The sequence below is a fragment of the Heterodontus francisci genome, chromosome 1 (genome assembly GCF_036365525.1).
Source record: "Heterodontus francisci isolate sHetFra1 chromosome 1, sHetFra1.hap1, whole genome shotgun sequence".
Lineage (NCBI taxonomy): Eukaryota > Metazoa > Chordata > Chondrichthyes > Heterodontiformes > Heterodontidae > Heterodontus > Heterodontus francisci.
The window spans coordinates 168,100,547-168,112,825 of NC_090371.1; the positions used below are offsets into that span (position 1 = coordinate 168,100,547).

At 43.4% G+C, this 12,279-nt stretch overlaps 1 protein-coding gene across 1 annotated transcript in view; it reads left to right on the forward strand.

Moving 5' to 3' along the window:
• The window catches only part of LOC137369605 (collagen alpha-1(XXV) chain-like), a 164,022-nt gene that overhangs the window by 27,163 nt on the left and 124,580 nt on the right, over positions 1–12,279 (forward strand). The window contains exon 7 of the mRNA XM_068030959.1: positions 8,301–8,327. Within this exon, the coding sequence (XP_067887060.1) occupies positions 8,301–8,327 (27 nt within the window). The remainder of the gene's footprint in view (positions 1–8,300; positions 8,328–12,279) is intronic.

The window sequence follows — 12,279 nt, forward strand, 5'->3', positions numbered from 1 at the left end:
TTCATGGACAGTTTCTTAGAACAGCATGTTCTAGAGCAGTGTTGTTCAACATATGGCCCGCGAGCCAGGATCCAGACCACCAAAGGTTTCCATCTGGCCCATGGGTGTAAACTGTACCCGGGGGCGTACCTCGTCCTCGCCAGGGGTCCATGACTGGAGATGGGAAATCTCCCATTGTCTTCTTCTTGCAGACCGACCTTTTTAAAAACATCGCACAGTCAGTTTCACAGCTGATAGCTGGTGAAGCAGGATTGCACTTCCCAACTTTGGACAGATTCAGTGTTTTCTGACTTTTTTTAAAAGCCCACCGGAAAACTCCGAATCTGTCCAAAGTTAGGAAGTGCGTTCCTGCTTCAGCAGCTGAACTGTGAAACTGACAGCGTGATGTTTTTAAACAAGCTAACCAACCACAAAGCTGCTGGGCTGAGCGCTCCCACTCTGCAACTGTCAGAGAGGGGTGGAGGAGGGGGTGGAAACAAAGAGAGAGAAGGGGGGATGAAAGGGAGAGAGACGGAACAGAGAGAGAGAGATGGGGGAAACAGAGAGAGAGGTGGGGGAAACAGAGAGAGGGGAGAAACAGAGAGAGAGTGGGAAACATAAAGAGAAAGGGGGGAGAAACAAAGAGAGAGAGGGGAGAAACAAAGGGGGGGCAGAGAGAGAGTGGGAAACACAGAAAGAGAGGGGAACACAGAGAGAGGGGGGGAACACAGAGCAGGGGGGGAACAGAGAGAGAGGACGAACAGAGAGAGGGAGTGGACTGAGAGAGAGACAGACAGACAGACAGATTGGGGAGGGAACACAGAGTGGAGGGGAACAGCACAGAGCGAGGGGAATACAGAGGGCTGAAATTTTCTAGGGGCGGCGAGCTTCAAAAGCGGCGGGTCGCACGCGTGGGATTTGCCTCATGGAGCCACCACGGTATTTAGCGCGGCCGCTCATTTACATGGAGGGGCGCCCACCCCTGATGACGTAGAGGCGGCGGGCACTCTGTGCCTGGCAATGGTGCCAGCACCGTTTTTAAACGGCTTCAAACCCTTCAGGTCCATTTTAATTTTTAAAGGTACAGGTCTATAAAACATAAAATTAAAACTTTAGTAGCAGTTTCAATCCCCTCTCCCACCCCACCAATGACTAATGAATCTATAAATAGCCCTCTCCCCACTCCAAAAAAGTCAACTTTCGATCCCGAACTTTTCCCCCTGAACATTATTAACTTTGAACTTCAACCCCTTCCCACCATCACCTCAACCAATAGCAGGAGTTTTCCCCACTCCTCCCCTCCTCCCGCCCTGAAAACTTCACTCCGCCCCCCTCCCCACCAGTGTTCCGCCTCGGATCTCCAAACGGAGTTCCGACAACCGGCCGAAATATCAGAGTGGGACGGCTGTCACGATGAGGTAAGTACTTAGGCATTAATTAACATTTATTTAAATATTTAAGTGAAGTTTCAGTCGTCAAGTGGTGGGGCGGCCACCATGAGGCCTCACCGCTGCCAGTAATATGGGGTGAGACCTTACCAGCATCAAGGCCCGTGGTGGGCCTCTTCCGGAGGAATTTTCCAGGCCCACCCGCCACAACCCTCGACGTCAGGGGGCTGGTAAAATCCAGCCCAGGGAGAGAAAGAGACAAAGAGAGAGATCAAGATCACTCCTGACAGATAGCTATCTATCCGGAATACTCTGCATCGCTACAAGAAGTGTGTGGGCAAACAGTAACTACTTGTGCAAGCAACAAAATGCCAGGTATCTCTCTAAATCATTGTCCAACATAGTGATGAGAAAGTAAGTCAATAAATTAATCTTCTCATTTAAAGCTGTTTCACAAAAATGCACATTTGTTGTTGTTTTAATTAATAGTAAGATAACTTTTTAATGCCTTTATCTTTCTGAAATTGTCTCACCGGACCCCCCCCATGTAAGACTAAAATTGTAATGTGGCCTCCATGCAAAAAGGTTGGACTACCCTGTTCTACAGCCGACCAGAGAGCAGGCTACTCTAGATTTGGTAATGTGTAACAAGACAGGATTAGTTAATGACTTCATAGTAAAGGTGCCCCTAGGTAGCAGTGATCACAACATGATTGAATTTCGCATTCAGTTTGAGGGTGAGAAGAGTGGATCTAAGACTACTGTTTTAAACTTAAATAAGGAAATTATGAGGGTTTGAAGACAGGGCTGAATTTTACAGACCCCCCCACCCTTGACATCAGGGGTTGTGGCGGGGTGGGGGGGTCAAGGGGGGCAGAAAATGCCTCCGGGAGAGGCCTGCCATGCACCTCAATATCGGGAAGGCCTGGCCCCATATTGCCGGCGGCGGCGAGGCCTCGTGGTGGTTCTCCTGCTGCTCGGTGTTGGCAGCCCAATTTCAATATGTTAACTAACATAAATACCTGAATTAATGACCATTGCGCTTCTGCTGTTCGTGCCGGGGCAATATTGGTGCCGGTGGCCAGCACTCCTGCACCTTCGGATCCCCATCCAGGGATCCAAGGCAGAACACTGGTGGGGAGGGGGGAGCAGGTAAACGTTCCAGTGCAGGAGTGGGGGAAGTGAGGTCAAACTCATCTGATTGGGGTCAGGGATGGTGGGAAGGGTTACAGTGCACAGCTTATGAACTTTGTGGGGGAGGGGATGGTCAGGAGGGCAGGGGAAGTGTTTTGGGGGGGAGAGAGCATGGTTATTGGGTGTAGGAGAGGGCAAATTAAATTTTTACAATTTTTTGTAACCTCTTTCTTTAAATATTTAAATTAAATGGAAGGGCTCAAAGCCCTTTAAAAATGGCATCAGCGCCTGCACAAAGGCTGCTGACGCCATTGCCAGGGATAGGCAGCCGCCCCCTCTACGTCATCGGGGTGGGCGGTCCACCCCAGCCATTTAAATGAGCCACCATGCTAAATATCACGGCAGCTCCATAAATTTCAGCCCAGAGCTGAATAAAGTAAACTGTTAAGGGATAGGTCAGTAGAGATGCAGGAGCAGACATTTAAGGAGATATTTCATAACACTCAGCAAAGATATATTCCAGTGAGAAAGAAAGACTCTCAGGGAAGGCTGCACCATCCGTGGCTAACTAAGGGAGTTAAAGATAGTATCAAATTGAAAGAAAAAGTGTACAATTCAGCAAAGAGTAGTGGCAGTTCACAAGATTGGGCAGAATATAAAAAACATCAAAGAATGACTAAAAGAATAATGAGAGAGAAATTATAGTATGGGAGAAAGCTAGTTAGAAATATAAAAATGGATAGTAAGAGTTTCTACAGGTATTTAAAAAAGAAAAGAGTAAGTAAAGTGAGTATTGGTCCTCTTGAGAGTGAGTCTGGGGAATTAATAATGGAAAATAAGGAAATGGAGGAGGAATTGAACAGATTTTTTGCATCTGCCTTCACTGTCGAGGACACAAATAATATCCCAGAAATAATTGTGAATCAAGAGTTGAAAGGGAGGGAGGAACTTAAAACAATTACCATCAGTAGGGAAAGGATACTGAGAAAATTATTAGAACTAAAAGCTGACAAGTCCCCAGGTCCTGATGGACTTCATTCCAGGGCCTTAAAAAAAAAGGTTACTGCTGCGATAGTGAATGCATTGGTTTTAATTTTCCAAAATTCCCTAACTTCTAGAAAGGTCCCATCAGATTGGAATATAGCAAATCTAACTCGCTATTCATGAAAGGAGGAAGACAGAAAGCAGGAAACTACTAGCTGTCATTGGGAAAATGCTGGAATTTATTTTTAAGGAGGTTATAGCAGGTCATTTAGAAAATCTCAATGCAATCAGGCAGAGTCAGCATGCTTTTGCGAAGGGAAATTGTGTTTGATTAATTTATTAGAGCTCTATGAGGAAGTAACAAGCAACGTTGTTGAAGGGGAACCTGTGGATGTAGTATACTTGGATTTCCAGAAGGCATTTAAGGATATCAAAGGTTACTAAACAAAATAAGAGCCCATGGTATAGGGTGTAACATATGAGCATGGATAGAGGATTGGTTAGCTAACAGGAAACAGAGAGTAGACGTAAATGGGTCATTTTCAGGTTAACAAGCTGTAACTAGTGGAGTACCACAGGAATCAGTGCTGGGACCTCAATTATTTACAATCTATATCAATGACCTAGATAAGGAACAGAATGTATGGTTGCTTAATTTGCTGATGACACAAAGACATGTAAGAAAGTAAGTTGTGAAGAGGACATAAGGAGTCTGCAAAGAGATATAGATAGGTTAAGTGAGTGGGCAAAGATTTGGCAGATGGAGTATAATGTGGGAAATGTGAGCTTGTCCACTTTGGCCAGAAAAGTAGAAAAACAACATATTATTTAAATGGAGAGAGATTGCAGAACTCTGAGATGCAGAGAGATCTGGATGTCCTAGTACATGAAACACAAAGTTAGTATGCAAGTGATTAAGAGGGCAAATGCAATGTTGTTGTTTATTGCAAGGGGAATGGAATATAAAAGTCGAAATGTTTTACTACAGTTGTACAGGGCATGGTGAGACCACATTTAGAGTATTGTGTACAGTTTTGGTCTCCTTACTTAAGAAAGGATATCATTTATTTATTTACTTAGACAGCACTGAAACAGGCCCTTCAGCCCACCAAGTCTGTGCCGACCAACAACCACCCATTTATACTAACCCTACAGTAATCCCAGTAGTCTTTGCTCGAGTCGCTCTGAACAGGCTCCAGAAGCTGGCCGAGCGCGTCTACCCTGAGGCACAGTGTGGCTTTCGTGCAGAGAGATCGACTATTGACATGCTGTTCTCCCTTCGTCAGATACAGGAGAAATGCCGTGAACAACAGATGCCCCTCTACATTGCTTTCATTGATCTCACCAAAGCCTTTGACCTCGTCAGCAGACGTGGTCTCTTCAGACTACTAGAAAAGATCGGATGTCCACCAAAGCTACTAAGTATCATCACCTCATTCCATGACAATATGAAAGGCACAATTCAACATGGTGGCTCCTCATCAGAGCCCTTTCCTATCCTGAGTGGTGTGAAACAGGGCTGTGTTCTCGCACCCACACTTTTTGGGATTTTCTTCTCCCTGCTGCTTTCACATGCGTTCAAATCCTCTGAAGAAGGAATTTTCCTCCACACAAGATCAGGGGGCAGGTTGTTCAACCTTGCCCGTCTAAGAGCGAAGTCCAAAGTACGGAAAGTCCTCATCAGAGAACTCCTCTTTGCTGACGATGCTGCTTTAACATCTCACACTGAAGAATGCCTGCAGAGTCTCATCGACAGGTTTGCGTCTGCCTGCAATGAATTTGGCCTAACCATCAGCCTCAAGAAAACGAACATCATGGGGCAGGATGTCAGAAATGCTCCATCCATCAATATTGGCGACCACGCTCTGGAAGTGGTTCAAGAGTTCACCTACCTAGGCTCAACTATCACCAGTAACCTGTCTCTAGATGCAGAAATCAACAAGCGCATGGGTAAGGCTTCCACTGCTATGTCCAGACTGGCCAAGAGAGTGTGGGAAAATGGCGCACTGACACGGAACACAAAAGTCCGAGTGTATCAGGCCTGTGTCCTCAGTACCTTGCTCTACGGCAGCGAGGCCTGGACAACGTATGCCAGCCAAGAGCGACGTCTCAATTCATTCCATCTTCGCTGCCTTCGGAGAATACTTGGCATCAGGTGGCAGGACTATATCTCCAACACAGAAGTCCTTGAAGCGGCCAACACCCCCAGCTTATACACACTACTGAGTCAGCGGCGCTTGAGATGGCTTGGCCATGTGAGCCGCATGGAAGATGGCAGGATCCCCAAAGACACATTGTACAGCGAGCTCGCCACTGGTATCAGACCCACCGGCCGTCCATGTCTCCGTTATAAAGACGTCTGCAAACGCGACATGAAATCGTGTGACATTGATCACAAGTCGTGGGAGTCAGTTGCCAGCATTCGCCAGAGCTGGCGGGCAGCCATAAAGACAGGGCTAAATTGTGGCGAGTCGAAGAGACTTAGTAGTTGGCAGGAAAAAAGACAGAGGCGCAAGGGGAGAGCCAACTGTGCAACAGCCCCAACAAACAAATTTCTCTGCAGCACCTGTGGAAGAGCCTGTCACTCCAGAATTGGCCTTTATAGCCACTCCAGGCGCTGCTTCACAAACCACTGACCACCTCCAGGCGCGTATCCATTGTCTCTCGAGATAAGGAGGCCCAAAAGAAACAGTAATCCCATATTCCCTACCACCTACCTACACTAGGGGCAATTTACAATAGCCAATTTACCTATCACCTGCAAGTCTTTGGCAGTGGGAGGAAACCGGAGCACCCGGCGAAAACCCACACGGTCACAGGGAGAACTTGCAAACTCCGCACAGGCAGTACCCAGAATCGAACCCAAGACCCTGTAGCTGTGAGGCTGCCGTGCTAACCACTGTGCCACTGTGCCACAGAGTAGGTTCACTCAACTGATTCCTGGGATGAGAGGATTATCTTATGAGGAAAGATTGGGCAGGTTGGGTCTGTATTCATTGGAGTTTAAAAGGATGAGAGATGATCTTATTGAAACATATAAGATCCGTGGGGACTTGACAGAGTGAATGTTGAAAGGATGTTTCCCCTTGTGGGAGAGACAAAAAGTAGGGGGCACAGTTTAAAAATAAGGGGTCTCCCATTTAAGACAAAGATGAGGAGAATTTTTTTTCTCTGAGAGGGTCATGAGTCTGTGGAACTATCTTCCCCAGAGAGCGGTGGAGGCAGGGTCATTGAATGTTTTTAAGGCAGAGGCAGACAGATTCTTGACAAGCAATGGATCAAAGGGTATCCTGGGTAGGCAGGAAAGTGGAGTTGAGTCCACAAACAGATCAGCCATGATCTTATAGAATGGCAGAATAGGTTCAAGGGGCTGAATGGCCTACTCCTGCTCCTAGTTTGTATGTTTGTATTTCCACTGAGTATCAATGCCATTGTTTGAGACTCCGTAGCAGTAGTACAATCCAGTGGGATCCAAACTTTGAGAGACTTCCTTTCAGAAATGATGTTGTGCTCCTCTGAAAGGGCTGTACCAGCTATCAATGGAAAATGTAGCGGGTGCCATCAATTATCATGCTGCAGCTGATTTCTATTCTTTTGCTTTCTGACAGCACCATTTCCAATATTTTTCGAGATCATCTTGCCCATTAAAGTTTGACACTGAATTGAGAGTCGTTGAAGGAACTGGCTTGAAAAAAAGTTGTCAAATGCGTCAAGATTTTGCTTTGGAACTTGTCTTCTGTTCACTTCTGTAATATTAGTTTGGCAATATCGAGTCATTTATGGCACAGAAGGTGGCCATTAACTCTCTAACATTAGCCAGAAACAGGTGCCCGCTTATAGGAGCACCTTCATCACCTTTTTGAAGGAATTACATTGAGCAAAGACGTGTTTTTGATTTCCCTGTCCCACCTAGAAAACGGAATTTTAAAAAAGGAAATAAATGGCCATAGCATCTCCCTTCAGGAGCTGAAGTAGGATCATTTTCTCCTTCTAGATTATCTGTAGAATTTTGGGACATCATAATCAAGCTTCCAATCCTGAATAACAATCTTCATTCAGAAGATTCAAACTTGTGCTGTCCATCATTCCACTCCCATGCAAATGCCACATTCTGCAGTGTGTGCTGCAGGTGTATGGTGATTATTAGACCACAGGGTGCTGTTTTCCTGAGGCTCATTAATTCTTTCTGCTGGAAATAGCAAAGTTAATGAAAGCAAGTTCCTTTAAGATCTGGCAAAATGGCTAGGTCCATCAAACCTGTGAGGGAAAAAAACTGCATTCAGTTGAAGGCCTTTTCGTTGTAATATCAGAAATCAACAAGCTTCTTAGATAACTGGGCTTTAGGTAAATAAGAATCTACTGTATTTAATTTATACTCTTGAGTCATTACTGAGACCGACATATGTTACTGTTTAGCCAAATGTCTTCCATGCTTACTTCATTAACAAGAAAAATACGACAGAGGTTCATTCAACACTTTGGCAAACATAGGAATGCAGTGTCACAAGCTGCCACTTTGATCCAACTGGAATGGATTAAACATTTTTGGTCAACTGAGCCTGTCACTCCTTGGAATTCCATTGGGCAAAGTTATAACCAAAATCACATTTCAGCAGTCGACTTTATTCACAGAACAAGTAGCTTTTCTCTTGGACCATCACGTGATAATCACCTTTATGTTTCTGTGACCTTAACATGTTAGCCAGTATAAGAAGTACAATTGAAACTGTTAAATCATTGGATGTTTAAAATTGATCATTTACGCTAAGTTATCACCATGAATAATAATGCCTTAATGTGCCTTTGTTTTTCTAGGGACCCCAGGGGCCACCAGGACAAAAGGTACAATAATTTTATACCAATGCTGGAAAAGCAATCAAACTGTTTATTGCCAACACTTGACCCAGACCCTGAAGGAAATAGGTTACTGTAGTTCAGGAATTAGTACGTAGTTATGTCTCCAACAGTAGTGGGTTTTCAAGACAATATGATGTATAATATTTTTAATTTCTCTGTTATATGAACTTCAAATTAAAATATTCAGGCTGGTTTAAGTTTTGCTTCAGGACTTTTATGTTAAAAGAAATGCTTTAAAAAGTTATTGGTTTTCTTATTTCAATGCTGGCACAACTCTGGAATTTAAATTTGAAACATGTATGGAGGATTCAGTTTCTGCTTCAACCCACACTAAGCTTAATAGATCACTGCCATATGATTGGTATTGAGCAAAACTTTCTATGTGTCACTGATGAATGGATTTGGTTTTGCTGTGATCAGTGAGCCGCTGGTCTTTTCCTGTTTCTAAGGTAACTTGATGACAGACTTCCTGAACCTTCTGTCAGCACCTTTTACAGAAACGGCTGCCAGGTTTTTTTTTGATAAACTCAACACACAATTTATGGGATTTCTTCATTACCATGTCGTAAAGAACGTCAGTTGTATATTCTTAACTTGCGGCCAACCACCGGTCATTGGAAATTTGCCTCTGAAACCCTTCCGTAAAAACAAAAGAGGTTTGGAACGAGAAAGTATTCATCACTCTGTTCCACATTTATTTTTACCTTTCTTGGCTGCACAAAATGTTTAAAGGAAAACATCGTTTTAAAAGAATTTATCGAAAGTCTTAACTAAAAGGTTGATTTTGTTCCTTCCCCCACCCACCCCAAACCATCAAAACAATATGACATGGAATTTTCTACTGAGGTCCCATTTCTTTTATGTTGAAAAACCAAGATGATGGTAACTATTCAATGTTTCCTAAATCATGTTTTAAAAGCCTGACAAGAGTCCATAGTTTTGAGATCTTGGAAGAGAATAAGAAGTTAGAATAAGAAATGATATGACCGGTCTTGATTTCAGGACTGAAAACGCGGGGAGGAAAATGTTTAGGATACGTTTGAATTGTACTTAATTTGCCAGTGAGGTTGGTTACTTCAGCTGAGCTTGAAATAAAAACAATGAATGTGAGAGAGAGAACTGAAGAGAAATAATCAAAACATAATTAGAAAATTAAGCAACACTGAAAGAAAACCCTTGTGCTAGAAATATTGGTAGGGCAGACTGGAAATCATTCAAAAAGCTATTCAAATGTAATGGGAAGATTGGATTTGTCAGTGAATTGAGATGAATGACAAGTGCCATTATAAATTGAAAAATCTATCCGCAGAATAACTGACTGCAAGCTTTTAACGTTTCAACGCACATTAGAGCTAAACACAGGTTTATTGCTGATCGGACGAGGCAAACAGCTGAGGTTTGGTTTGGACATTACCATCTCCACTTACCCTATTGTGACCAAAATTAATCTTAAACCTAGACAACCATGTTCCTTTCCAACCAGATTTCCCCTGCCCCTTAAAAAGTGCAATTTGATGGGGTTTTATAAATCTGTACCTACATCTCTTTGTGGGCTGTTTCATGTTTTTTTACGCCACATATGCCCCACTTGAATTTGTGGAGAATGTAAAAACATCTTTTCATTCATGCCAAATCTGAACGAAGCAGGGGAAAGGTTGGATTTGACTTGGTTTGCCGGAACCAATAAAATTGGAGAGTTAGCTTGAATTTGGTTTTGGTTCGATATTTTAATGTCTAGTTATTACCATTGCAGTTTAAAAAGATTACAATTTACTATTAAAGATCTTAATAATGTAATTTGTGTTCATTGAAATGCAATAAATTGTCCCAGAAAATCATTCATAAGCAAGGTACCAGTCAGTGCTACAGAACATGGTGGCAGTTGGGAGTTTGAATTCATATCATCATAAAAGTTTAAAATGACCCTGTAGAATGACTGGATGGCAATCTCACTCTTAAACATATTGAAAATTAGACACAGCTTGAAAATTAACATTTTGATCTTAATAAATATCTTCATATGAAGCAGCTAGGACTTGACATGCTGATGTGGCAAATAAAGTCATCAATCCTGGAACTCTCTGCCTACGAGGGTGGTGGAAGCGGGTGTGATGAATGATTTCAAAAGGAAATTAGATGACACTTGAGGGAAATAAACTTACAGGGCTAAGGGGATAGAGCCAGGGATTGGGACTGATTGGATTGGTTTGCAGAAAGCCAGCATGCACATGATGGGCAGAATGGCCCCCTTCTGTGCTGTTATGACTCTGGGAATCATAGAACGTACAGCATAGAATGAGGCCCTTTAGTCCATTCTATCCATGTTGGTTCTAAATCTTCAGCTCAGGCCATCCACTCTAATTCTCTTCCCTTTTCTTGTATCCTTTTATACTCCACCATTTCAAAAACTTCTCCATGTCCCTGTTTAGTGATGTCATAGCCTTGGGTCGGAATTTTACGATCCCCCAACGAGCGGGCTGGTGGCAGGGGTGGGAGAGGGGTGGCGGTGGGGGAAGGGTGGGTAAAATTAAGTGGGAGGCGGGGTGGCCATTCCTGATGCCCTCCCAGCCCCGCTGCAATTTTGCGCGGCAGCGAGAAACGGCACACTCACCCCAGGCCAATCAAGGCCCTTAAGCTTAACTGGGCTGTCATTCCCTGTCTTCTCTCTCCTTTCTTGAATCGTGGTGTTACATTTGCTAACTTCCAATCTGCTGGGGCCGTTCTAGAATGTAGGGAATCTTGGAAAAGCAGTGCAATCTCAATCTCTGCAGTCAGCTCGACTAGAATCTTAGGATATAGTCCATCAGATCCTGGGGATCTGTTGGCTTTAGATCCCTTACGTTTCTCCAATACTTTCTGTGCTGATATTAATTACCTTAATTTCTTCACATTAGCCCTTTGGTTACCCTCTATTTCTGGTATGTAATTTGTGTCTTCTACTGTGAAGACAGACACAAAATGTTTGAACAACATCTCTGCCATTTATTTCCTCATTCCCCATGATAATTTCTCCTGTCCCTGCCTCTAAGGGACCAATGTTTACTTTAGCTACTCTCCTTTTTATATATTTGCAAAAGCTCTGACAATCTGTTTTTATATTCCTAGCTAGTTTACTCTCATATTCTTTTTTAAAGCCTTTTTATCAACTTTTTGGTGGCCCTTTGCTGATTTTAAAACACTCCCAATCATCAGGCTTAATACTATTCTTCACAAGATTATAAGCCTCTTCTTTTAATCTAATACTATCCTTAACTTCCCTAGTAAGCCACAAATGGATCTTTCTTGCATAGGTTTTGTTTTACTGTATTTTTGTTCAGCATTTCAAATTGTTTCTTTCAATGTTTATTTACTGGCATACCTTTTAGACTATTTACACAATCAACCTTAGCCAGCTCTTCCCTCATACCAATGTGATTTGCTTTGTTTAAGTTTAAAATTCTTGTTTGGGACTGGAGTACGTCTCTTTCAAACTTAATATGGAGTTCAGTTGCATTAGAGTCATAGAGAGATACAGCACTGAAATAGGCCCTTCGGCCCACCAAGTCTGTGCCAACCAACAACCACCCATTTATACTAATCCTACATTAATCCCATATTCCCTACGACATCCCCACAATTTACAATGGGGCAATTTACAATGACGAATTTACCTATCAACCTGCAAGTCTTTGGCTGTGGGAGGAAACCGTAGCACCCGGCAGAAACCCACATGGTCACAGGGAGAACTTGCAAACTCCGCACAGGCAGGACCCAGAACAGAACCTGGGTCGCTGGAACTGTGAAGCTGCAGTGCTAACCACTGCGCCACTGTGCCATATTCTGACTTTTTCTTTTGCTTTGAGATTACTGATTAACCCTGCCTCACTACACAGTACTAGATAGATAATAGCTTTATCCCTAGTTGGTCCCACAGCATATTGTTCCAGGAAACTGATGC